At 39.0% G+C, this 24,215-nt stretch overlaps 6 protein-coding genes and 2 long non-coding RNA genes across 9 annotated transcripts; 4 read left to right on the top strand and 4 right to left on the bottom strand.

The window, feature by feature from the left end:
• Positions 1–1,996: 1,996 nt before the first annotated feature.
• LOC124312065 (aminopeptidase N-like) lies at positions 1,997–6,288 on the bottom strand. Its single transcript, XM_046776503.1, has 18 exons — positions 5,945–6,288; positions 5,520–5,875; positions 5,267–5,434; positions 5,045–5,188; positions 4,878–4,970; positions 4,762–4,814; positions 4,656–4,693; positions 4,368–4,524; positions 4,217–4,298; positions 4,018–4,138; positions 3,890–3,949; positions 3,630–3,822; positions 3,285–3,559; positions 3,024–3,214; positions 2,775–2,945; positions 2,570–2,713; positions 2,420–2,498; positions 1,997–2,320 (listed from the first exon to the last, which is right to left on the bottom strand). Exons 1-18 carry the CDS (start codon positions 6,221–6,223, stop codon positions 2,174–2,176), a joined length of 2,751 nt encoding a protein of 916 aa, XP_046632459.1. The 5' UTR covers positions 6,224–6,288; the 3' UTR covers positions 1,997–2,173.
• Positions 6,289–7,005: 717 nt separating this feature from the next.
• On the top strand, positions 7,006–8,298 carry LOC124312165 (protein SET-like). Of its 2 annotated transcripts, none has more exons than XM_046776662.1 (4): positions 7,006–7,142; positions 7,208–7,482; positions 7,598–7,951; positions 8,010–8,298. In XM_046776662.1, the coding sequence occupies exons 2-4, from the start codon at positions 7,219–7,221 to the stop codon at positions 8,172–8,174; spliced, it is 783 nt and encodes a 260-aa protein (XP_046632618.1). In that variant the 5' UTR covers positions 7,006–7,142; positions 7,208–7,218; the 3' UTR covers positions 8,175–8,298. The 2 variants fall into 2 exon arrangements, with proteins under 2 accessions (XP_046632618.1, XP_046632619.1); XM_046776663.1 differs by having other exon boundaries at positions 7,033–7,142; positions 7,212–7,482.
• On the bottom strand, positions 8,293–10,472 carry LOC124312125 (histone deacetylase 3-like). The gene is made up of 11 exons (XM_046776612.1): positions 10,329–10,472; positions 10,140–10,263; positions 9,885–9,986; positions 9,619–9,813; positions 9,424–9,557; positions 9,242–9,354; positions 9,073–9,179; positions 8,859–9,007; positions 8,648–8,789; positions 8,489–8,587; positions 8,293–8,417 (listed from the first exon to the last, which is right to left on the bottom strand). The coding sequence occupies exons 1-11, from the start codon at positions 10,393–10,395 to the stop codon at positions 8,345–8,347; spliced, it is 1,305 nt and encodes a 434-aa protein (XP_046632568.1). The 5' UTR covers positions 10,396–10,472; the 3' UTR covers positions 8,293–8,344.
• A 165-nt stretch (positions 10,473–10,637) lies between these two features.
• Positions 10,638–11,503, top strand: LOC124312188 (40S ribosomal protein S15Aa). Its single transcript, XM_046776698.1, has 4 exons — positions 10,638–10,729; positions 10,921–11,071; positions 11,132–11,297; positions 11,357–11,503. Exons 2-4 carry the CDS (start codon positions 10,939–10,941, stop codon positions 11,448–11,450), a joined length of 393 nt encoding a protein of 130 aa, XP_046632654.1. The 5' UTR covers positions 10,638–10,729; positions 10,921–10,938; the 3' UTR covers positions 11,451–11,503.
• A 2,485-nt stretch (positions 11,504–13,988) lies between these two features.
• On the top strand, positions 13,989–15,827 carry LOC124312223. Its single transcript, XR_006910409.1, has 5 exons — positions 13,989–14,003; positions 14,064–14,274; positions 14,770–14,929; positions 14,990–15,128; positions 15,344–15,827. It is a non-coding gene; the product is annotated as an uncharacterized LOC124312223 (long non-coding RNA).
• Positions 15,828–16,173: 346 nt separating this feature from the next.
• Positions 16,174–16,756, bottom strand: LOC124312199. The gene is made up of 2 exons (XR_006910331.1): positions 16,703–16,756; positions 16,174–16,641 (listed from the first exon to the last, which is right to left on the bottom strand). It is a non-coding gene; the product is annotated as an uncharacterized LOC124312199 (long non-coding RNA).
• Positions 16,757–20,155: 3,399 nt separating this feature from the next.
• Positions 20,156–22,438, top strand: LOC124312092 (gephyrin-like). Its single transcript, XM_046776562.1, has 2 exons — positions 20,156–20,422; positions 20,523–22,438. Exons 1-2 carry the CDS (start codon positions 20,380–20,382, stop codon positions 22,367–22,369), a joined length of 1,890 nt encoding a protein of 629 aa, XP_046632518.1. The 5' UTR covers positions 20,156–20,379; the 3' UTR covers positions 22,370–22,438.
• Positions 22,327–24,204, bottom strand: LOC124312135 (sister chromatid cohesion protein DCC1-like). Its single transcript, XM_046776620.1, has 4 exons — positions 23,657–24,204; positions 23,430–23,595; positions 22,662–23,365; positions 22,327–22,569 (listed from the first exon to the last, which is right to left on the bottom strand). Exons 1-4 carry the CDS (start codon positions 23,830–23,832, stop codon positions 22,455–22,457), a joined length of 1,161 nt encoding a protein of 386 aa, XP_046632576.1. The 5' UTR covers positions 23,833–24,204; the 3' UTR covers positions 22,327–22,454.
• Positions 24,205–24,215: the final 11 nt, after the last annotated feature.

Here is a 24,215-nt window from a genome sequence, read left to right as displayed (position 1 = left end):
CGAGGGTTGATCCCGACATTTGACAAGCACCCCCACCTATCCCGCGCCCTGAGCTACAACTCCCTTAAGTTTAAGTGAATTCTCTACGAGGAGATACCTTAGAGAGCTCGTTATCTTTTTTTTTTTCTAGGGTGGGGGTTTTTGGTTTCTCGAGCTGATTGATCTCGGCCGTCTTCTGTCACTCAGACGCAGTCAACGCGGATGCACGCAACGGTTGCATATGAAGCTAGCAGCTATAGCTAGACGATTTCTTGTTTACGTTGGCTCCTGGGTTTGGAGACACATTTCTGCTGGCGGGCCTGTTGGTGGAAGATGAAGTCTAGATGGAGAGGGACGGGTTTTTCGTGAGAGGATTTGGCGATATCGTGTATCTCGTTGTGCATTGACCCCCTTCTAACTCCCCCCCTCTCCGTCTTGTATGTCAGTCCAGTCCAGACTTCAGATAGCAATTACCAAAGGCCGATCGATCATGAGAGAGAGATCCAAACCCGAGACACAGCAGCAGCAGCAGCGGAGGCTGTTATATAGAGTGTAAGTATCATTAGAAGAGAGCGAGAATAGGAAGAAGACTTTTTGTTTGCCAACGTCTTTTCCCAGCCAGGAAGAGTCATGTCCCTTTTAACCGAATCAATATCTCGTCAGCTAAAAAGAGTGCGATAGATATACATAAATAACCCGATGAGAACCGGGGGCCGGCCCCGATAGATTCTGCTCCCTTTATCTGTAATTGACAATACCAGTCGAGTTTGTTTTTTTGTTTTTCTTTATCTGTTTAGAGATATCATAGACAGAATGAGGAGGGGACTACAGAAACGACAGGGTTTTTTCTTCTTCTTCTTATTTCCCCCCTCATCGATGTGGAGCACAGCAGAAAAGCGAAGCCATATAAACAGCGATCCATCAGTCCCGTTGCTCGTTCGTCTTCATCACGCCAACGTTTTCAAACCTCCCCCCATTGCTGGTCTCTGCTGCTGCTGCTGTCGCTGCCACCAGTGGGGAGTGGCGATGAATCAACTTCACTAGTCTCTCTATATAGCCCTCTCTCACACTCTATATCCAAGTCTTCTATCTCGATAATGTTACGAATCGAAAAAATCTTTTACCCCCCTCTCTCTCTCTCCCTGGATGAAGAGATGAATGGGAACAGACACCCTTGTAGCGCGCTCCATCAGCCTATGACAAAAGATCGAGGCCAGTTTGGCTGTCTAAAGTTTCGCGAAACTAATCAAACCCCATAAGAGGATATTCGATCCACCAGTTTTGGGGGGTAATACCCTCCTCCAGTCTGCCATGTGTGTGTGTGTTGTGTTCTCCGAGTACCACCTATGAAGGTATTAAATACGTCCACTCTTTCTATTATATAACCATTTTCTTCTCTTATTTCATTCAAACCATTTTTGAGGGGGTATTATTATTCATTTTTATATCTGCTATATAAAGAAAAGCTGTTGATGACTAGTCTATTTTTGAAGGGCTGTTTCCGCTAGCTTCTTCCTACACAATTCCAGGCCGTTAATTTTCATTTTCTTTTCATAAACGGCATAGCGTCTGACGTCATCAACATCCCGCCCCCAACAAGCACACCTTCTCCTTTTATGATGTATTCAGTATCATCTCGATATAGTCATGCGTACGTACTAGACGTCGGCCGTTGCTGAACCATCTTTTAATTGTATTGATGACGCTCGGGCAGCAGGACAGCAGTATATACGCAACACACACAAAACGAGATGGATCGTCTTCCATTATCCCTTTTCTCATTCCGTTAATAGCACACGTGTTTCGCCAGCTCCTGGATGTGTGGTAGGATGTCCTGCTCTAGCTTCTCCGCCGACTATTGCGGTCGTTATACACACACATAACGGGGCTGAGGGATATGACATACACAATGCTCCGTTTGTTATTAGAGCCGACGGCGGTCGGCTCGGCTGTTTACACGAAAAACTAATGAGTAATGACCACCCAGTTTTGTTTGTGTTTGTATCTGTAGACGTGCTTGCATTTCCACCGTGTATTACTACCACCACCACTGCGCCGTGTCTACCCTTGATGTTCTGTCTCAACTTGTAAACAATAGTCACACTGATGGATCTATAGACTGCACTGTCTTTTCCTCGGTCAGCTGTTTATCAATATTAATGGTGTTTTCGGCTAGCTTGTTTTACACATTTGTTTACGGATTCCGTTGGATCCAATCCAAAACTTCCTGATAATGGAGTGACATCCATTCTACATTGGATTCAGCTCGTTCAATCGATTGATCAAGGGCTCGGGCGGCGGTCCCGAGTTCGTCGGCGTGGTCGGCTTGCAACTGTTTCAACTGCTCACCCAACCCCGAAAAACAAAAAAAACAATTGAAAAATCGATAAATAATGACAAAATTAGAAGCTATTCATGAGGTTGTAGTAGAATACGGTACCTCTTGCACTTCCGTCGGGGTGTTGAAGCCCTCCGATACGGAGTCGACTATGCGCGCCAGGTCGTACAAACTGGGGAAACTGGAACACGAAACCGAATACAAATTACAATTGGAAATTGTGGAAATGAGTTTGTGTCTGTCAATACTTACAAGGCTACCATTTCCGACCAACGAGTTTGAATAAAATTGAAGGTGAGATCACGCCCAACGGGGTTGGAACCAACATTAATAAAGACGCTGCTGGCGTCGTTACGTCGGATACCAGAATTCGGATCTAAACTCATTTCCAACAAGCTAATACAACAAATTATAATTACTTGAAGGCAATTTAACAAAGTGGGCTGATTATGATCACTTTTGGAGTACGACAGGATCAGTGGAGCAGCTTAGTCCGAAAAGCAGTTTGGAGGATTCAGCTGCCACATTAGAGTCCAAGTAGCGCTGGAAGGCAAAGTCCCACTCCGCATTGCCTCCGTTAGCAATGGCCGTACAAGTAATGGTTGACTTTTGATTGACTGGAACTATACTGTCAATCGCACCCCAAAAACCGTTACAAACATTTGACGAATAAAATTCAAATATATTGGGGTTTTTTTTTTATTACGTGGGATTTGCTGGATCGTTCATCCAAGCTTGATAAAAATTGATTGAACTAGACACGCAATCTCCTATTTGTAATTTGCATGCCCATTTCACTGCTGTGACTCTTGTGTAGATGAGCAAGTGGGAATCGCCTACGGTGTCGTTGAATTTGACGTAATCGTAGAGTGGCGTCACCAGTTTCGTCAAGTAACCCTATCCAGCCATCATTAACAAAATGATTCTTTTTTTCTCTGAGCGATGATTTCGCGTCACACTATTATACCTGAAACTCGACGTATCCCGCCGTTCGGATGTACATGAGATCGAGGTAACTCAATCCGGTGAGGGCCGACATCCACGGGATATAATCTTGCTCCTTTGTCAGATACTGGGTCAACCCTAATGACACAGAGTAGGGTAAAGCGTTGACTCGCGCGATATTCAAACTGTCATCAAGCAGCTGGGCTCGATTAATTAGAGAAATTTGTTGAAAATTTGAGAGCAGTTGAGAGACGATCAGATTCCAGTTTGTTTCGTCGTAATTCACCCGATAGAAACCTGCAGTGCGTGTCAATGTCGATCACAATTGTTTTCACAGTCTTGTTTTGTGTGACATATTCCTTCTTACCGACTTCGTCGACGTTGAAAATGACCCATTGATTGCTGGCTCCGACATTACTTATTTGAATGGCTGTCTGCTCGTAAGGGATCCAAGATGATTTTTGGGGCTGGCTGAAATCAGTCGTGTAAGTGAGAGGAATCCACCAGCGGTAGACGGTTTGGTCTGTCGAATTGGGATTGGATCTCAGCAAAAATCGTGCCTGTTGTCCATCAAATTCTTATTATTAAAAAAAAAATCATTCATTGGGAAAATAATCAAATATTTACTTGGGAGATAACGGCGGTCTGCGCAGCGTAATCGCGCACGACAGTGACGATTGGATAACCCTAATTTAAACAGACGGATATAAACAGGATGTACCCAAGATGAATAGGCAAATTTCCCAATATGGTACCATTTTCAAAGTCCAGGTGTTCATGATGGTTCGGACGTCGATCGGTAAACTAACGTTATCAGCAAGAGCCTGGGCTGTCAAAGCTGCCCATAAATCATCTTGAACTGCGTTGCTGTATTTCCTTCATGAAGAAATAGGCACAATCGTTTCAAAAATGATCGTTGAATTACTTGCACAATATTTTTTTATCTGGACCTACTTTGAGTTGAGGTAATTAGTCAGACCTGCGCGGAATGACTGCTCGCCCAGAAATTTGTTCAACATCCGGATAATAGAAGCGCCTTCTCATTCAATGGTTATTATTAAAACAATTTATTAGCTTTTGGATCCAGAATGAAAGGAGGATCTACCTTTTCCGTACGAAATGTCATCAAACAGCTCGTTGATTTCATTTGGGTCGTTAACCTCCACCGAAATTGGATGCGATGACTCGAGGGCGTCTATGCCAAAGACGTCTTGAACGTCGTTGATAATAGTTTGTTCAATCATTCCGAATTCGGGCTCGACCTTCAAAATTAATTCATTAACTTGGTGGGTCCGTTTACAAATGGTGTAAACTAAATTTAATTATTTTAGATGAGATATCCCACAGTCGTTTACGGGGACATCGACTTGACGATTTACAGAATTGAACTTACAAAATCAGCGCCTAGATATTCCAAATAACTTGCGAACCCTGATCGTTTAAAAGGTTTGTTATTGCGCTAGGTTTTTAAATTTTTCTCACAGAATTAAATGCCGTACCTTCGTTAAGCCACAGATCACTCCACCAGTCCATCGTAACCAAATCTCCGAACCTGTGGAAAATATTGTCATTTTTAAAAAGTTCGACTAGAAAGTTTATCCTGATTATAATTTACCATTGATGGGCCAACTCATGGGCAACAACCGTAGTAACTCTCTGCTTGTCCGACTCGGATGACTTGACAGGGTCAAAAAGCAGAGCAGTTTCCCTATTAGTTTAAAAGCCACCGCTAATTTATAAATAGGGATTCCCGTATTTTCTATATCTAAATGGTATGTGTACCTGTAAGTAATCATTCCCCAGTTTTCCATCCCACCAAAAGACAAATCTTTCAGAGCGACCATATCTTGCTTCGGAAGTGGGAAAGGGATTTGAAAATAATCTTCGTAAAACGTCAATACCTGAGGACCAATTCGACTAGCGTATCTGTAATTTTTTAAACAAAATAAAATCCATTAAACGTACATTGTCTGTACGATATCTCATAAAAAATCAAGTTTCTACTCTGCTTGGCTGACAGCTTCCGGTCTGGTCCAAATACGGAAGGGCGTTGTGCTGAGTCCGGGTGGTGAATCGATGTAGGTGAACTCAGAAACCATCATACCCACCAGATAAGTCGAAACAGGGAACGAAGTTTCAAATAGATCCCACACGTAGCCAGGTCTGCCCGCACTGCGAAATTGGTCACAGTTGATTGAAATTCTCCAAAACTTGTAAACATAAAAGTAGAATGGTATTATTGTATAAAATAACTGACATGGGCGTTGTTTCCTTGACAGGCATGTTTGATGTCGACAGCTGTGTCGTCAGACGGCCGAGTTTCATTGTGAAATTAGCCTTCATGTTAGGCTCGTCGAAGCAAGGGAATGCTCTCCGGGCATCGGTCGGCTGCATCTGCGAAACGGCCATGTATTTCACTGCGCCATTTTCATTGTAGCTGGAACGGTAGAATCCACGCAGCTCATTGTTGAGAATGGAAGTGAAAGTCAGAGAAAGACGATATTGACGCCCAGCTAACAGCTGAACGTTCGTCGTCACAACCAGGAATTGGCGGATTTTATCCTCGGCAACATTGCTGATTCCCACCAATTGACTCGTGGTCAAATCGGTTAGCTGCATTGAACAAAGAACTTTTTTAATTTAATTGTTAATTCGCAGCTGTTGACTTGCTGTTTAACTCACCGTCACATCAGCAGGATTGAAAAGGATATCAGCGATATGCAACGTAATGTTATTAGTAGCTTGAATACAATCGACAGAAATGCTGACTGAACCCTCGGTCGTGAAATTTCCTTCGCTGAGAATGGGCAGCAAAGTTACCTCGTACAAACGGGGTAAAATATCTCGCGGTAGACGTAGATCTTCCCCAGCTCGGCCGGCTCTTTTGGTGGATGACGGTGCTGCTGCAGCCGTGGAAGCAGCCAGCATTGCAATCAATATTAAGAGAAATGAATGCTTCATTTTTCCTAATTCTGGCTCGGCTTTCAAGACTCACGAAAGGTTCAATCTCAAATGACCAAAACAAATGTGATACACACAGTATAGGCATATTTAGAGAACATGTACAAACAAGGATGTAGGGCTTATGTAAAGATAATAAAAGTGTCAGACGATAGATGATTTGAAGTTTGTACTACGTCATTCTGCATCATATCACATAACATCTGATAGTAGTCGTGTACACCATCAATTCGGTTCACAGTCGTTTTTTTTTAACATATTGAACCAAATAACTTCGGACTCCGACAGATTGGAATATTCAATGTGTGTGTACCATTGCTTATGTTACGTACTTTAAAACAGGCTTTTAAATATTTTAAAATTGAATTTCAGTGTATTTCTTGCAGCAATACTAACGTAAATAGCTAAATAAATTATATATTTCAGTGGCATTTTGGATCAGCGCTGTGTGTGCCCACAGTTTGATCGAGAACATAATAGATGGGATTGTGTGCATATAGAGATCTACATTACAAAATGAGTGTTTTCTTACTGACTGCAATGCTAGTTACTTTCCTCTATTGAATAAATGAATTTCAAGTAGTTGACTTAATGGCCTTACAAAATTTAAATTTGGTCGCCATTCTTCTTGACATTTTCAATCTCTCAGCACTATGCCTGGTAACATAATAGTGACTTCTATGCGAGAGATATAATATTATTATTATCGAAATTAAAATGTATTATTCCTGTGTTCCAAAGTAACAAGTTATGCTCGGTTGCTCGGTAGTCGACTCGAAGGCTGCCGCAACCTGCCGCAACCTTCGCTCCTTCGCTCGCGTGGCGGGTTGGACTTGAAACAAAAATAAATTTGGCATCGTCTAGCAGAAGACGTACTTTGCCACGAAGAGGAAGCGTTATACGAACAGATTTTTCTCCGGTAATATTCGTTTTAATTGAACACAGCTTTGATTTATTTTATTTAAGTGTGTTGTTTATTCAAAGAAAGAACCAAGATGTCAAATAACGGCGCTCCGGAAGAGAAACGAGCCAAAAAAGCTGAGAAAGAAGAAATGTCTCCAGAGGCGACTGAAGACGACGCTCTTTACCAGGCAGCACTCGAGGAAATCGATGATTGCCAAAGCCAGATTGATAGTCTCAATGAGCAAGCCTCAGAAGAAATTCTTGCAGTTGAAGTTCGCTTCAATACACTCAGAAAGCCACATTACAGCAAACGGGCAGAGATCATAGCCAAAGTTCCAAGGTTTTGGATCACAGCGGTAATTTCTCCACATTTTAATCATAGTTGTGTGCACCTGTATACTTTGGTTAACATACATTTGATTATTTTTTGCTCAAGATATATTTTAATGATTGTTGTTTTTATAATTTCAGTTTATGAATCATCCTCAACTGTCCCTGAGTATTCCTGAAGACCAACAACACTGTCTCCAATACTTGCAAAATTTATTGATTGAAGAGTTTGAAGACATAAAAAATGGTTACAAGATCATCCTGAAGTTTGATCCAAACAATCCCTACTTTGAAAATGATACCTTGGTAAAGGAGTACCGTCTGGAAGTCAGTGGTCAACCCAAAAGTGTAGTCACCCCAATCAAGTGGAAACCAGGCAAAAATATCCTAAATGATAATTCAGAAAAAGGATCCAGAAAGAGGAAGGCATTTGAAAACTCTTTCTTTTCCTGGTTTACTGATTCAAATCATTCCAACCTTGATGAAATTGCTGATGTAAGTAAAGATGGAATTTTGTGTGTAGAAAGAATGTAACACATGTTCTTTATAACAGATTCTGAAGGATGAAATTTGGCCAAATCCCCTCCAGTTCTTCATGATGCCTGAAGCCCTTTCAGAGGAAGGCGATGATGATGGCGATGTTGACGATGAAGAAGACGAAGAGGATGAAGAAGGTGGGGAAGTTGACGAGGGAGACTCAAATTACGACACTGATTAATCATGTTATGCCGTTTTTTTGCGTCGATCCAAAACTTTGTATTGTATGTCAATGTGCCGAAAAGATGCGAGTCAGACTGAGAATGAGCAATGCCTTTTTTTAAATAAAAGAAAATCGGTAACAATTTAAGATGGCATTTATTCCACGAAGTGAAATTTGGATTGGAAATTTTAGGAATCGGCTGTCGTGCCATCTTTATCTTGGTCTTTCTCTCCGTCATAGTATTCATTATCTGGCTCTATCCTGTGAATGTTGAAACATACAAAGTAATTAGTAATAATATTCTAGCATTTCACATTTTAGGAGGAGCTTACCTTTTATCCTCTTCTTGCTGATGCAGACGAACATCAGGATCTAACTCTTCCGCTTCCTCGAAATTTAAAAGGTCAGGTGGAACGTCTTGCATCATTACACTGCATAGAAATTACAACATTCGTTATAAGATGAATTTGGATAAGGATATGTATTTATACCTAGGAGCGTGTTCTATCATCCTTAAATTCTCATGGATAGTTTTAGTAATGGTTTCCAAATATTGTTTACTATTCGCGTTTTCTTGGCGCGTTACAACGTCGGGATGTAGCGAGAAATCGGGAGCAAAGTACTCGAAATATTCTAAACAAAAAAGGTAAAATTCATTTTAGAAAACAAATAAACCAAATCAATTCAAGTTATGTTATTTACCATTGTAAGGTAGTTCGTTACTGATGCCTTCGTCAACTAGTAACGAAGTTTCGTACGTCCAGCATCTAGCAACATTCCTTAAAGTGTATCCTCCACCTCCAAGTACAAGCAAAGGAACGTTGAAATCTTTTACAAATTTTACACATTCTCTGAAAAAATCGAATGAAAGTTAATCAATCGCTTTAAAAGCTGAATCGTGGAATAACTAGAGTACCCATGTCCTTTTGTACTGAGATTGAAGCATCCCAACCGATCATTGGCTAATGAATCAGCTCCACACTGAAGAACGATTGCAGTGGGCTGATAAAACTCCATCACATACTGGATAAAAAAATTAAAATAAAATGTTTCCTTTCTTTCAATGCCAGTGAAAATCTGTGTACCTGAATAACTGGTTTGAAAACTTGAAGGTAACTTTGATCATCAATGCCCTCTTTTAGAGGGATGTTCACGGAATAGTAGCGACCACATTCTGCTCCAATTTCATACATGTCTCCTAATCAATTAGTTAAAATATTGCTTGGTCAATTCTGTTTAAGTTAGTTCTAGACATTTTGAAAAAGACCTGTTCCAGGAAAGAAATAGTTTCCATATTTGTGAAAAGAAACAGTCATCACTCGATCAGTCAAGTAAAAGGCCTCTTGAACACCATCCCCGTGATGAATATCGATGTCAATGTATAGAACACGAGGGTGATATCTATATAGAAAACCAGACATCTTTTTTAAGTGGTAACCTTGGATATTATGTGAAATCTTACTTCAAAAGTTCCAATATAGCAATCACTATATCATTTACATAACAAAACCCAGAAGCTTCAAATTTTTTAGCATGGTGAAGTCCTCCAGACCAATTGATTGCAATGTCTGTGCTTCCATGATTTAATTTGGTGGCCCCTTCCAGTGAGGCTCCAGTGTACATTGAACAGAAATCAAATAGTCCATCAAAAACAGGACTGTAAGTAATAAGTAAGATTAGGTCGTAAAGATTATCCTTAAAAAAAAATATATTTATATATGTATATACCAGTCATCACCAACATTAAACTGACCCAAACATTTACTAAATGCTTGAATATTTTGTGGAGAAACCCTTTGTAGGAATTCAATATAGTCTTCTGAGTGAAACCTGTGTTAACAGAGTAAAAATTTTACATTATTTCATGTCAAATCCATTTTTTATATTGATGAATGTTGACACTTGTTGTTTTGTTGATCAATTGTTTTGTGAAAGGGAGTAAATAGAACAGTTTTCTTAAAAGTAACTAATTTTAAAAGTTACCTGCACATGTCATGGGCTGATGCTCGGTAAGGTCTGTAAACTTGCATTTTTTTATACATTCCATAGTGTAAAACCAAGCTGTGGGTTACTGCCAACCTTTGTGGTTTCATCGGATGGAGTGGTCCTGTGAAAAAATCAAAAAAAAATATGTGATCACTTGTTCGAACTTTGGACTAAGAAAGATCATACCATAATGAAAATTTCCAACATCTTGATCATGAAAATAAGAAACAACTTTATTAGCTCCAAATCCCATATTTGTTTGTTTGTAATCACAGGATGTTTTTCTTTCCTTATTTTCGTTTCACTCCTAGTGGCTGACTGATGAAACAATAATTTTTCAACTTTTTACTGAAATAAATGGTTCTATTAATAAATCATATTAAATCATGTAAATATGCAAAATTATAAAATTTAAATAAAGATTTGGAGCACGATATTAAAATATAATTTTTCCTTTAAAAAATAATATAGAGAATTCAGATGACACTTTGCAATCTGGCAACAAAATCTCGTCGAGCTTTGCCGTGAAACAACTTCTTCTCTTTCACTTGTGTGTGAGCGCCTCTTCGTTCCCTCTTGGAAGCCAGGTAATTTTTATTTCATCCGTTTATATCGAGTGAAATTTCTTTTCATCTTCCATTAAAAGTAATAATTTTGAATAGTCTTCTTTCTATTTAGCTGTTGTAATTTGTTATAAAGTCTTACTGCTTTCGTCGAAAGTGTTGGTTTGTGAATCCTTAATGACAACTAACTTCAACCGGTTTTCTTCTTTATTTAGGTGTGATTTTATATCAAAATGGTGCGCATGAACGTTTTGGCCGATGCCTTGAAAAGCATTAACAACGCAGAAAAGCGAGGCAAACGCCAGGTCCTCATCCGGCCGTGCTCCAAAGTTATCGTGAAGTTTTTGACGGTCATGATGAAACATGGTAAACGTGGACGAAAATATGTAATTATAATTTGTTCTAAATGATGATTCTTTCGCCTAGGTTACATCGGTGAATTCGAAATTGTTGATGATCACCGTGCCGGAAAGATTGTAGTTAATCTGACAGGACGTCTTAACAAGTGTGGTGTCATCTCTCCTCGTTTTGATGTACCTATCAGGGACATTGAGAAATGGTCAAATGACTTGCTGCCTTCACGCCAGTTTGGGTATGTAAAGCTTCTAGCACAAATGGTTTCGTAAACTATATCAAGATATTTTTGTTCAGGTATGTTGTTATGACCACATCAGCCGGAATCATGGATCATGAAGAAGCAAAGAGGAAACATGTAGGAGGAAAGATTCTGGGATTCTTCTTCTGAAACTGTTGGCTGCCTTGATACACATGATGGTCAATACACATTCTGGAAGATCATATTTGCATACCTTACCACATATCCAAAATCAATTCTCTTATTAAGAGGACTGTTAGTGGTGAGAATGCTCCAGCTGAGGTTAATTTTGGCTGTGTGGTAAGGTTCTTCATTATTTAATTAATAAGCTTCAGTAGTGTTATAAATCGAAAACAGGTGTGTTTTTCTGGGACTACAGATTAAGCGCTTGATGGGTTGGTTAGGTTTTTTTTTTTGTTTGCTACTAGAATGTCCAATGCAAGTGAATGTGGAAATGGTGATGGTTCACAATATAGTTAAGATCATTGCATTTATGTCTAGCGTTGCTATGTTCACTAATGGACGAATTAAAGTTAGTCATTCATTATACAGAAGATGTAAGGTGTTCAGGAAAGAAACTGGAAATGATCGGCCATAAACTTTGCACTGAACTCGTGAGCAAATAAATGATAAGGTAAGTTATTTTCAGCAAAATAAAATAATAATGGTTCTTACGTTCTGCTTTATTTCCAAAAGGAAATAAATTTATATCTTGGAAATCCATTTTATGTCATGTCAAGGCTGATTTAGTTAATCAGTTTAAAGAACACGGAGAAATGGTAACATGGTCTACTCTGTTATATGCTACTCTCGCTGTATTGCTCGGTGTTACTAGAAATGTACTTAATAAATTAGACAATTTAAGTGAATTATCAAGAGGTTTGTGTATACATTCATGGGTGTAACGTAACTAAATAGTAAAACTGTATAATTTTAACGATTTATAATGGAGCGATTCATTTCCGTCACGAAATATTATTAGCGAGTTCTTCCATCATTATTTAGGACACATCTAAAGCTTCACATCTGTATCGGAGCACTGGCTTAATAGATCCCAATTTCCAAAAAAATTAACTTATCGCAATCTGGTCGATGTCGATCTTGAAAATTATGAGCCGTTACCCCGACCCACTTCCCCTCCTATAAAATTGTTATCCCAATGCTGTTCTACAACTAAAGCGCTACGCAAGATCTAAATGACAAAGGTTGAAGCTGAATAGTGTGTCAATTGCAGATGTTAAAAGAGTAGTTAACTTGTAGTTACCTCCGAGCGTTTATGACAAAGGTCGTTTCTACGTTAAACTGAAAAAGACGAGAATACCTTGTTACTGACAAGTGAAAACATTGGGAATTTCCAATTTCGATGGTGTCGTCTGGAATGCATCGAGTGAAGCAGTGCAAGCTGGACAGTAGTAAACAGGACTTAGGGCTTTAGGCCTATTCAATGGCTGACGAGTTACTATTTTTAGAAGAAATAAAGTAAATTTATATCAATTTCAATATAATTATGTAGGATACTCTCGAGTGCTATGTGATTATTTCCCCTTTTATCCTGGATCAGGTGATAAAGGAGTAGGATGCTAGGATCTTCAACATTTTCATTGAAAAAAAAAATTCTTTCAGTACTTCTTTCGGTTGTCTTATACTTTCTTTGTAATTTTATTACATTAAGGATAAAATGAATACTTACTGCTATAATGGAAATATTGGAAAACAATGTACTGAAAACTGAACTGAAACGAAAAGAGAACTGAAAAGTTTAATGCCTACAACTCGGCCACAAGTGAGTTAGCTGTGGAGATTAGATTATAAATATGAATATATAAATAATGTGTTGATAGGTAAATAAAAATATGGTTATAGGTTGTAAAGTACATGATTTGAATATATAAATGATATAGTATTAAGTTAACAGATAGTTTGGTTAGATATGGCAACCGTAGAACTCCAAAGACGGAAGAACTCCTCCGACAATAGAACCCCAATATTTTAAATAATTTTTTAAAATTTTTTGTATGCGACAGTAGAACTCCAGAGACATAAAAACTCCTTTTTTAAATATTATTAAAATACCCGAAAATATTATTAAAATGCATCATTAAAATTTTCTTTAACTTTAGCGATAAAAAAAGTGACCCCCATACCCCCAATCTAATCAGATTTATTTGTATGTGATGTGTGTCTGATTATTTATTGTGATGTGTATCTGATTATTTATTTCTCGTGAGTCGTGATGTTAAGCTTCGGAAACAGAATTCGGAAAGCAATCCACCATCCGTTCCGTACAGTCAAACGTGGTAATCGTGAGAAATCTTTTGGCTGTCGGTAGGTGGCTAAAATGGATTGTCCCCCATCCACCAGGTGACGCGAGTGTTTTCGCGAGGACGAAATATTTGCCATTTGTTTCCGAGACTCTGACTGAAAGTGTATTCCAAATTCATACGGAATTGCGATGTCGATCTACATTTTCAGCCATGAAATGTAATTGGTAATGCTAGTTTGGATTTATTACATTCAATTACAATTAATCTTAGACGTTTCTATCTGAATTTACAGGCAATCTGGCATATAATTTCACTTGCCCAAATAATGTAACGACGTGCTGGGTCGAAACTGCTGTCACATTTTGCCGAAATGTCGGCCATTGTTATAGCCGTACCTATACGGCTGTACGTCTCATCTCGTCACTTTAGAGCTAGTAAAGTAAAGTTGTTGATAAATTTCCCTGCTATAATGCAATAGGTTTTATAAGTTGATGTTTAGGTTAAAGACGGAGATCCCTTTGCCCAACTGATGCAGAAATTGAGAACACGACAAAGTCTAAGCTTCATGGCTGTTGTAGCATCAACATGGTTTTGTTGCAGCCAGCTAGTGGGAAAGGTATGATGGAGTCAAATTGAGCTGCAGCTGCTGCATGCAGTTTATTGTGCTGTTGTTATCCCCTATTGTCACAACAGAAAGACTTCTTGAATTGGTAATTTGATTGATGTTATTGGTTGTAACTAGGGAAGTCTTGATTTTTTGTTTGTTTTTTTTTATTTTGTATTCAATTGACAAGTTTAAGACTAGATTAAATTGTAGAAAATTATGGGTAAGATTTCTTCTTTCCAAATAATTGTTGCCGTTCAAAGATAGCCATATTGTTAATCAGCTTCCACTGAGTTTTTTTTTTTCAATTTTCTTCTAATCCAACTGGAACAAAAATTCCCACTCAGTATTACCAAGTTTTTATAACATATCGGAACTAGTAGATGTACAGAATTCTTTCCTGGTTACTTTTTCAATCAGTAGAACTCCACTACGATATATGAAAATAATAATGTAAAAAAAAAAAATATTGGGGTTCTATTGTCGCGTAGTGGAGTTCTACTGTCGGGCACTGGAGTTCTATTGTCGGGTATTTTTAATAAGGAGTTCTACTGTCGCATACTATAATTTTACCATCTATATAATTTTTAAATTTATTTAGCAACCCCTTTTAGGTGGGCCTCTTTTTTAGGTGGCTGTGAATAAGTGGCTGTATGATGTCCACCAGGTAGCGCCAGTGTCTTCAGGGACGCTTAGCGGCCGTTTTGATCCAAGACGCAGCAGAAGTTGGTTGTGACGTTTCTCACGATGAAAATTAAAAGGTATTTATTGTGAATTTCCTATTGTTATTGAATGTAAAATGTTGATGTGAAAATTTTCAGGTCATTTAGAACGTAGAAACCAATTTGCCAAATCATTCAACTCAGAATTGGGAAGTGCCTGTACATTTCCGAAATGGCGTGCCTCGTGTGTCTCGTTGCCTGTTCATTGGCTTACGTCTCACCCCATTCAACAGGAAAAGTAATTATTTTGATAAAATGTCTTGCAAAAGTACTACAGATTTAGTTAACATGACTAAGACCAATTCGCTCCGCTACTATCGAAATTTTGAATCAGATATCAGTTATTCTGTTGAACTGCGAAGTTTTCTGTTACTTTTTGTATTCTTTTGTTATAATGAGTATGCATGTGTACACAGTTGTGTTTCTCGAAAATAATTTTCTTTTCTTAAACAGGTAAAACAAATGCTGGTGGTTACCTTGTTGCAGCCAAATGGTGAAAGATGTGACAAAGACAGATTGAACCATTGTATGCAGCATGCAGTTGCAGTGTAATCCAGAAGTTGCTGTGCTGTTGTAGCTGAGCTGTGGCATCTGGGTTCCTGACTTAAACATGTTTGTGTTTTCATCCATGCCATATGAAATTGCTTTGCCATTGATATTTTGTGTTGCTGTGTTAAAAGTTTGATCTGTTGTCTTTTGAGTTTCATTCAATCATGCAGTATATGACTGAGGCGACCTGATCAATGTCAGGTTTGAAACAGTTGAGAACTGCTAGATAAAACAAGCTTTCTGCACCAAACAAATAATAACTTGCATCTAACTTGCATCGTGTTATTATCGCGGTAGAGAAAGCGACAGGCCCCCCCCCCCTGGGGGTCACAGGAAAAATGTATATGTATATGAATATTATAAAAATAAAATTTTGCATGCAATAAAATATTCAGTAAATTTTTTTGGGGTAATTTTTTAAAATTTTTGTAAGGGGAATTTTTTAAATTTTTTTTCAAAAACAAAAGTCTGGACTTAGCAGGATTAGTAGGCTGTAAATTTACACAAAATATTTGGACTTTTGAATTTTAATGATAATTTATAAAAAGGAAAGATTGAAATGGGACTTGAATTTTAATTTATAAAATGGAAAGAGATTGAAATGTAAGAGTTTGAATTGTTATTGGTGTATTTTGCAAGATCAATGGTTTGTTAGTTTACATAGCACTCAGAAATATTTTCTCACATCATGCAATTATCAGCAAGAGGAAAGTACTTAAGGAGATAATAGAAACTTGTGATTTATCAATCAATCTTGTATTTCAGCAATCTTTCAACACATACAGAAAAATACTTCAGAACTTCGGTGTATAGGTCGGAGCAGTGGTGACATAGTCGTGGAAATTGCAATAAATATGAAGTTTGGTAGTAGTTTCGAGCAGGGCAATACTTAATTTCGTCGACGTAGTACACTAGGCAGCGTACGTAGTTGTGTAATAGGCGGCTTCTTCGGTGTAGTACTTTAGGGCTGCGGTGTTGTAGCTAGGTGTAGTGTAAGTCGTGGTGTAGTAGACTGGAGCATCGGTGTAGTAATTCTGTTCAACGTAGCAGGTAACAGCAGCTTTGTGTAGCAAGTCGGGACTGCGCAATACTTCTCCGCCTCAGTTGTGGTTGTGTAGATTGGGGCAGAAAAGTACTTTGCCGCTTCGGTGTAGTATTCGACCGTCTTGGTGGAGAAATCAGCGGGAGCCTCGGTGTAGCAGCTGGGAACAGAGTAGTATTTAGGAAAATCGGTGCAATAAGTAGTTGAGAACAGAGTAATACTTAAAAGCCTCGGTGTAGTAGGATAGGCAGTATACGTAGTCATGTGGTGTCATCCGTCGCCTACATGGTGTAGTACTTGAAGACATCGGTGCAGGAACTGGTCGTTGCGTAAGTTGAGTAGGAAGGCGGCGGCGTTGCGGTTTGGTTTCCGCCATACTAAGGAGACATCGCTACACCAACAGTCGACCCAGCCATCAACGATACAACACCCAACAGGAGCACGACACCATAGTTGACTAAACAGTAAATAAATTGAAACATTAATATTAAATATTAACAGGCATATTAACAAATAGAAAAAAAAAAACTAATTGATACAAAACTCAATGTAAAAATAAGAATACTTACCCATTATTGCGAATCGGTTACACGATGAGGAAAGCAGTTGGTAACAGATAGGGCACTGCAGTTCGGGCACTTCTTTTTTTTGGAAGACTCCTTTTACGCACAGTAATACTTCGGGACGTAGGTGTAGTAGCTCGGGGAAGCGCAGGTTGTAGTGTAGTACTTGAGCGCTTCACTGTTGTAGTAACGCGGGGCCTCGGTGTAGTAGGCAGGGGTAGCATACATAGACGTGTAGAATTCCGGTGCCTTAGTGATGTAGTACTCGGGAGCCTCGGTGTAGTAAACTAGGCAGCATGCGTTGTTGTTGTAGGCGGTTTCTTCGGTGTAGTACTTGGGGACTGCGGTGTAGCGTAGGTCGTGGTGTAGTGAACTGGAGAATCAGTGTAGTATTTCTGTTCAACGTAGTACGAAAGAGCAGCTTCTGTGCAGTAAGTCGGGACAGCGCAATATTTGGCCGCCTCTGTTATGGTTGTGTAGATCGGGGCGGAGTAGTACTTTGCCGCTTCGGTGTAGCAATCAGCGGGAGACTCGGTGTAGCAATCAGCGGGAGACTCGGTGTAGCAATCAGCGGGAGACTCGGTGTAGCAACTGGGAAGAAAGTAGTGTTTAGGAAAATCGGTGCAATAAGTAGATGAGAACAGAACCAATACTTAGGAGCCTGGGTGCATGAGCCTTGGAGGATGGGGCAGCAGGCGTAGTCATCCTCCGTCGCCTTGGTGGTGTAGTAACTCGGGGCAGAGTAATACTTCAGGGCGTCAGTGTAGTGGCTCGGGGAATCGTAAGTTGTGCTTCCGGTGCTTTAGTGGTGTAGTACTTGAAGACTTCGGTGCAGTAACTGGTCGTTGCGTAAGTTGCTTTTGGGTAGTAAGGCGGCGGCGTTGTGGTTTGGTATCCGCCATACCACGAAGACATCGGTACACCAGTGGTCGACCCAGCCATCAATGATTCAACACACAACAGCAGCACTACGCCATAGTTTGCTAGACAATTATAAATTTTAACAGAAATATTACATAATAACAGGCATACATTAACAAAAGAAGGATTGATACCAAACTCTATGTTAAAGACAGAATATTTACCCATGGATGCCAACTGACAGACAGAGCGCTGCAGTTGTTGCCGTGTCGGAGATGCTCCCTCGACTGACTTACCTTCGCCTTTTCTCTCTCCTTTTATGCGATTTTTTGATCACCCTCACCTCTTAAGCCTTGCGGCTATTGTAGCTGCTTGAAAATGATGAAACACGTCCCGTTCTCACCCAGCCTCTACACCACTGCATGACACGTTTTATGTAATGATCTCCGTGACCTTCGAATGTGAAGGACAGGCGGACTGCCATTTCCTTTTACAGGTTGAAGTTTCTGGGGATGGGTCTACAACAACCAATATCAAAATGAAAATGGTTATGTAACACACCCCGTTCTCACCCAACCTCTTTTTGACAAGTTTTACGTGCTTTTCCGTTTTCCTTTTGCAGGTTGTCGTTGCTGGGGATGTCTACAACAACCAATATCAAAATGAATACTAAATGGTTATGTAACACATCCCGTTCTCACCCAACCTCTTTTTGACAAGTTTTACGTGCTTTTCCTTTTGCAGGTTGTCGTTGCTGGGGATGGGTCTACAACAACCAATATCAAAATGAATACCAAATGGTTATGTAACACATCCCGTTCTCACCCAACCTCTACACCACTGCATGACAAGTTTTACGTTCCTTTCCTTCTGCAGGTTTACGTTGCTGGGGATTGGAATGGGTCTACAACAACCAATATAAAAATTAATACCAAATGATTATGGCTTAAAACTCACTTAATTTATACCAATTGAAATTAACAATGGCTCCTAAACTTTTCAGAAAGGTTTTCTACCTAATTAGACTTCATCATCTTGAATTATTACCACAGTAATAAAAAGAAACATTGGGTGAAATAATTACCTTGCAAATAGAAATTCCTTGGTTTTGGATGGTTTTGGAAGACAGCTTGCAAATTTGCAATATGGATTGGGCCATTTTATCTGTTGGTCACGAGCACTCTGCAAATCAGTGCCCACAAAAATTCCAAAAGTTGCCTGAAAATATTTAGTCAAGAATGCAAGGTCATTAGCTAAATGTTATGTTATCTATTTATTAAATAGAGTTTAACCGTCGAAAGTTTAGCAAAGCCACCTTTAAGAATCAAGGCCAATAATATCGATGTGCAACAGGCACAATTTCTTTTAAAAATCACATTCACTAATCCTGTAAAGATCTAGCCAAATTCTCTTAGCTAGCCTCTAATATATTTAGCGTTCAACTAAAGATTATACAAAGCAATACAAACCGGGACGAGCCATAGTACGGGTAATGCTGTAACATTGTAGCTTTATGATAAATTTTTTAAATGTATAAAATGCAATTTGTGTTGAAATCTCGAAAAAGCACATCCGAGTTCGACCTGAAAAATCACGAAATGAAACCTGAATGTCCATGTCCAGTATTACAATTATCACGCCACTTCACAGCACACCTTCTTACCATTATTGGTGCTGTTTTTCTACCAATTGGTTAGCGACCGCGATCGACAGATTGGATGTTCCTCACCAAATCTTTAAAAATCAGACAGTATTTTTAAAAAAGAAAAGAAAAATACCGTATCACCTTCTTATTTTCCACCAGTTGACATCTATTTCTGCGACCCCATATTCTCATGGTTATTTTTTACCTGAAAACCATTAACGATAAAAGTTAACAATTGATTTGAATTGGAAAAGAAACCAGAAAAGAATTCTGTACATCTACTTCCAATGTGTTATAAACTTGGTAATACTGAGTGGGAATTTTTGTTCTAGTTTGATTGGAAGAGTCGGACTGTTTTGCTATTCGCTTTATGTAGCTTAATCATCTAACAAAACTTAGATTTAATTCCCAATCAAACGTTTAATCGAAAACAATGTCAAATTCTCCCCCCCCCCAAAAAAAAAAAAACCTAAACCCCGTGAAAAAAACACCCTATCGGGAAACTCGCGCGCGAAGCAAGGGATCGGCATATGTCCCTCCCCCCCACACTTCCCTCTCGTTGAATCCTGAAAAGAAGAAAGAGGCAAAGAGCTCTAGCATTGCCAAGAGGCAGGAATCCCTGAAATCCGTCTTCCTCTTTGACACGTAGATGGCATTGCATGCCAGGTTTTCCTGCTAGATGGCGTTGTAATTCTTGCAGACAACTTTTGAACGTAAGAAAAATTGAATCGACTCACTCTCTTATGTAAACAATAATAACTGGCCTTATTGAAATTTAATACATTCAAAGTATACAACACTCCTAGGAGACGGTTTAACGAGTAAAACCATGTCTTCTAAAGAAAACACAGTTTCAGTGGGGCTGTTGACAGGTAACCAGAGTTGGAACTATTTTTTTACCTTCTGTTTTTTTAAATTAAAATTTTTTAATTTAACTTTCTTGTAAATTTACCTTCAATTATTTATGGGCAGTCAGTGATCGTTGCTTTCAAGGACTGACTACGGACACCAGCGGAGCCTGCGTGCGCAATTTGATTAATGAGGGTTCTCATCTAAAAGCCACCGTCATAGTTGAAGATTGCGTCCCTGATGAAATGGATGCCATACACACCATACTTACCAAATGGTGTGATGAGTTAAATGTCAATTTAATCTTCACTCTAGGAGGAACAGGTTTTTCACCAAGAGATGTAACACCAGAAGCAACTAAGACTATCATTGAAAGAGATGCTCCTGGACTCAGCTTGGCTATGATTAAGGCATCACTTGATATTACTCCTTTTGCTATGCTTTCCAGGCCTGTTTGTGGCATTAGAAAACAGAGTCTTATTATCAATTTACCTGGAAGTCCTAAGGCTGTAAAGGAGTGTTTTCATATAGTATCCCCATCTTTGCAACATGCAGTAGATTTAATAACTGGAAGAAAAGAAGTTGCCGAAACTCATAAGAAGATGCAGTCTAGTGAAGCAGCTCCTATTAAAGAACATCATCATTCCTGCAGCCATCATCAATCAAGAAATCTTGAAGCAGTTGCATTCCGTCCAAGACATTCAAATTTTCCAATGATCAGTGTTAAAGAAGCACAAAACATCGTTTTTAATCATTGCAACATAATAGGATATGAAACAATTGATTACATGGAAAGCGTGGGACGTGTTTTGGCTGCGGATGTCTTCTCTACTGATCCTCTTCCTCCTTTTCCAGCTTCGATGAAAGATGGTTATGCTGTCATAGCTGCTGATGGCCAAGGTACAAGACAAGTAATTGGTGCGTCAATAGCCGGTTCACAGCCGGCAGAAGTAAATGTTGAAAGCGGTTTCTGTGCCAGGATCAGCACAGGTGCCCCTTTACCACCAGGAGCAGATTCTGTTGTTATGGTCGAGGAGACAAAACTGATTTTGGCTTCTGAAGATGGCAGTGAAGAATTTCAGATCGAAATAATGGCTTCAGTCAAGCATGGTCAAGAGATTCGTCCAATTGGTTGCGATATCAAAGAAGGAGAAATCGTACTAGAGCAAGGAACTATTCTAACTCCTACAGATGTAGGAATTCTTGCCACAGTTGGACAAACGAAAATCAAAGTCTACGCTTTACCAATCTTGGCCGTACTGTCCACTGGCAATGAATTACAAGAGAGTCAAGCCGACTTGCAACGTGGACGCATCCGGGATAGTAACCGACCAGCATTATTGAGTTTTCTAAAGCAACAAGGATTTCCTGTCGTCGACGCTGGGATAGCCGAAGACCATCCAGAGGCACTCTATCAACGCATTAACGCGGCCTTTGAAAAGGCAGATGTCCTAGTCTCTACAGGAGGAGTTTCTATGGGGGAGATGGATTTACTTCGCCATGTTTTAGTCAACAGATTCGGAGCCGTTGTCCATTTTGGTCGTGTAGATATGAAACCTGGGAAGCCAACCACTTTTGCTTCTTGTGAGCACGATGGAAAGAAAAAATTTGTCTTTGCCTTACCAGGTAATCCTGTTTCGGCCATAGTGACATGTCATCTCTACGTCATTCCAGCTTGTAGAAAATTGTCTGGTCGCAAACGATATCTTCCCACCACGATAAAGGCAGAATTGTCGAGTTCCACTGGCTATATTCCTCTCGATTTTCGACCAGAATACCATCGCGTGAATGTTCAGTGGCATCACGAGAAATCTACTCCATATGCCATGTCCACTGGAAATCAACAAAGCAGTCGTCTTCTAAGTATGAATCGGGCTAACGGACTAGCAATTTTGCCTTCCAAAACAACAGAAATGTCAAGTATTTCTAATGGAACAATTGTGGATGTAATTGTGATCGATCAATTATAAGTTACACAAGAGGCTTATTCTTTTATAGTATAGGATTATGTTGGAAGCAATAAACAAAATCCACCTATCGTTTTTGGGCTTCCTTTTACTCGGTTTGAGTTATGTATTTTGAACTGTAATACTTAACGCCATTAATGTTTGAAGATCTTGCGTACTTTGTCAGCAATGCTGCAACATTCAGATTATTATCAGTCAGTGGCCTGGAAAAGGTAGAAAAAAAAATACATAAATAAATAATGAAAATTTTACTTTTTTTTGCATTTTGAAAAAATTAAATTAGGTATAAACATACTGGACATAAGGTGTAATAGCTTGTAAGGTCCATTTCGTCCTGTTACGAAACAAAATGTCCAATCGTTCGTTGATATCCTCTGGTAATTCGAACTCGGGTAAATATTTAACTAACGAAGGAGTTGAATCGTAGTCAACAAGGGCGACGCCGTTTAAATCTTCTTCGTTTGCCGTCACTCCCACTGGCATCGATTGTTGCCAGGCGGTGTAAAAGTCTTTGCTATCAAATGCTCTTAATTCCGGCAAGAGATACAGAGCAAATAATTGAGAGACAGCTGCAGATTTCCACTTGAGACTATCATCATCCACTTCCATGAAGAGCGACATGCATTTAGAATTGACGTCGGCAATATCGTACAACCCCATCCAATCTTCAACATTAAGGGGTGTTACTTCTTCTAGGCTAAGTTGTTTCTCCCTTAGTATGGAATCTAGGTATGAAACCCAACCAAATAAAAAGCCAACATCTAGCAATCGCCACTTCCCTCTTATTTTAGCTGCAGGAATTTCTTCAAGACGATTGATGATTTCCTCTTCACTTGCTTGGATAATATTTTTTAGTTCTGTAAAAGATAACCCAACAGCATCTTTACTTAATTCAGAATTTTTCCCTTTATAAGGATATTTGGCTAAAGCATTTCTGAGTGATTGAAGCTTTGGTTTGGTAAGCCTCATCTCATAGTAAGTGTGATAGACACCAAAAACCTAAACATATGGTAAAAGAAAAAGGTATGAGTTAATGCATCAAAATTGCAAAGAGGATATTTACTTCATGTTTTTTCAGTGTCCTTGATTCAGTTGCTTCAATAAGTTTACCATGGTTCAGTGATGGCATAAGAAGCAAACTATTTGATGTCTCGGCTTCTTTAAATTCAAATGTTTTGGAATTGCTACACACTACAACGTGAGCATCTTCACCACCTTTTATAAACAGACTTTTCCCAATGATAAGTAACATTAAGAAATAGATTTAGAAATGTTTAAAGTGTATGTTACCATTCACCACTCTTGATATACTCCAGTGTGTCTTTATTCACTTCTAATAACTTTACTTGCTTTGAGTCTAAAATCTGGGGAATGAATTGCAAAACATGACTTTCTTTTTTTATATCGGACTCTGTTAATTTTGCCAAGTTTAAAATTGTATTGACTTGTTGAAGATTTCTTTCCATTTTTCTGTGTTCTCTAGCAGACTAATTTTCTTGATTTCCCGCTCAGAATGAGACATCTAGCGCTGACATATCAAGCCTTAGTTGATGATAAAAAGAAAAACAATTTCCAAAATATTTTGCTTTTTTATATCGATAGCCAATGCCAATTGCCAAGTTAAGTTATTCTCTTATGCGTCAGAGACAAATCGACAATAACCTATCTTTTTAAGTCTTTTTATCATTAAGCTACCGCCTGTCGTACCTTCAGTTGTGTTAAAATACTGGTGCCTTTTTAAATCGTGATTAAATAGAGGACGACGGACGATCTTTGGTCATTTAGGTTATTTGTATCACAGTCAATCTTATCATTTGTAAGTATGTACTATAAAACATCGTAAGATGTT

Source organism: Daphnia pulicaria, chromosome 8 (assembly GCF_021234035.1).
Source record: "Daphnia pulicaria isolate SC F1-1A chromosome 8, SC_F0-13Bv2, whole genome shotgun sequence".
NCBI classification, from domain to species: Eukaryota; Metazoa; Arthropoda; class Branchiopoda; order Diplostraca; family Daphniidae; genus Daphnia; species Daphnia pulicaria.
Note: the sequence above shows the minus strand (reverse complement) of the source record. Positions and strands in the feature narration are given on the sequence as shown.

Excerpts from the sequence above, each read along its gene's own strand:
- LOC124312188 (XM_046776698.1), top strand. The coding sequence starts at position 10,939 with ATGGTGCGCATGAACGTTTTGGCCGATGCCTTGAAAAGCATTAACAAC. Across the intron at positions 11,072-11,131 it reads GACGGTCATGATGAAACATG|GTTACATCGGTGAATTCGAA; the intron begins GTAAACGTGGAC and ends TCTTTCGCCTAG. Across the intron at positions 11,298-11,356 it reads CTGCCTTCACGCCAGTTTGG|GTATGTTGTTATGACCACAT; the intron begins GTATGTAAAGCT and ends ATTTTTGTTCAG.
- LOC124312165 (XM_046776662.1), top strand. The coding sequence starts at position 7,219 with ATGTCAAATAACGGCGCTCCGGAAGAGAAACGAGCCAAAAAAGCTGAG. Across the intron at positions 7,483-7,597 it reads CAAGGTTTTGGATCACAGCG|TTTATGAATCATCCTCAACT; the intron begins GTAATTTCTCCA and ends TTATAATTTCAG. Across the intron at positions 7,952-8,009 it reads ACCTTGATGAAATTGCTGAT|ATTCTGAAGGATGAAATTTG; the intron begins GTAAGTAAAGAT and ends TCTTTATAACAG.
- LOC124312065 (XM_046776503.1), bottom strand. The coding sequence starts at position 6,223 with ATGAAGCATTCATTTCTCTTAATATTGATTGCAATGCTGGCTGCTTCC. Across the intron at positions 4,299-4,367 it reads TGACATTTCGTACGGAAAAG|GCGCTTCTATTATCCGGATG; the intron begins GTAGATCCTCCT and ends TTGAATGAGAAG. Across the intron at positions 2,714-2,774 it reads GATCCTGTCGTACTCCAAAA|CTTGTTGGAAATGAGTTTAG; the intron begins GTGATCATAATC and ends TTGTTGTATTAG.
- LOC124312125 (XM_046776612.1), bottom strand. The coding sequence starts at position 10,395 with ATGGGATTTGGAGCTAATAAAGTTGTTTCTTATTTTCATGATCAAGAT. Across the intron at positions 8,790-8,858 it reads TAACGAACTACCTTACAATG|AATATTTCGAGTACTTTGCT; the intron begins GTAAATAACATA and ends TTTTTTGTTTAG. Across the intron at positions 8,588-8,647 it reads ATGATAGAACACGCTCCTAG|TGTAATGATGCAAGACGTTC; the intron begins GTATAAATACAT and ends ATTTCTATGCAG.
- LOC124312092 (XM_046776562.1), top strand. The coding sequence starts at position 20,380 with ATGTCTTCTAAAGAAAACACAGTTTCAGTGGGGCTGTTGACAG. Across the intron at positions 20,423-20,522 it reads TTCAGTGGGGCTGTTGACAG|TCAGTGATCGTTGCTTTCAA; the intron begins GTAACCAGAGTT and ends ATTTATGGGCAG.
- LOC124312135 (XM_046776620.1), bottom strand. The coding sequence starts at position 23,832 with ATGGAAAGAAATCTTCAACAAGTCAATACAATTTTAAACTTGGCAAAA. Across the intron at positions 23,596-23,656 it reads TATATCAAGAGTGGTGAATG|TCTGTTTATAAAAGGTGGTG; the intron begins GTAACATACACT and ends CATTGGGAAAAG. Across the intron at positions 22,570-22,661 it reads GCTATTACACCTTATGTCCA|GCCACTGACTGATAATAATC; the intron begins GTATGTTTATAC and ends TACCTTTTCCAG.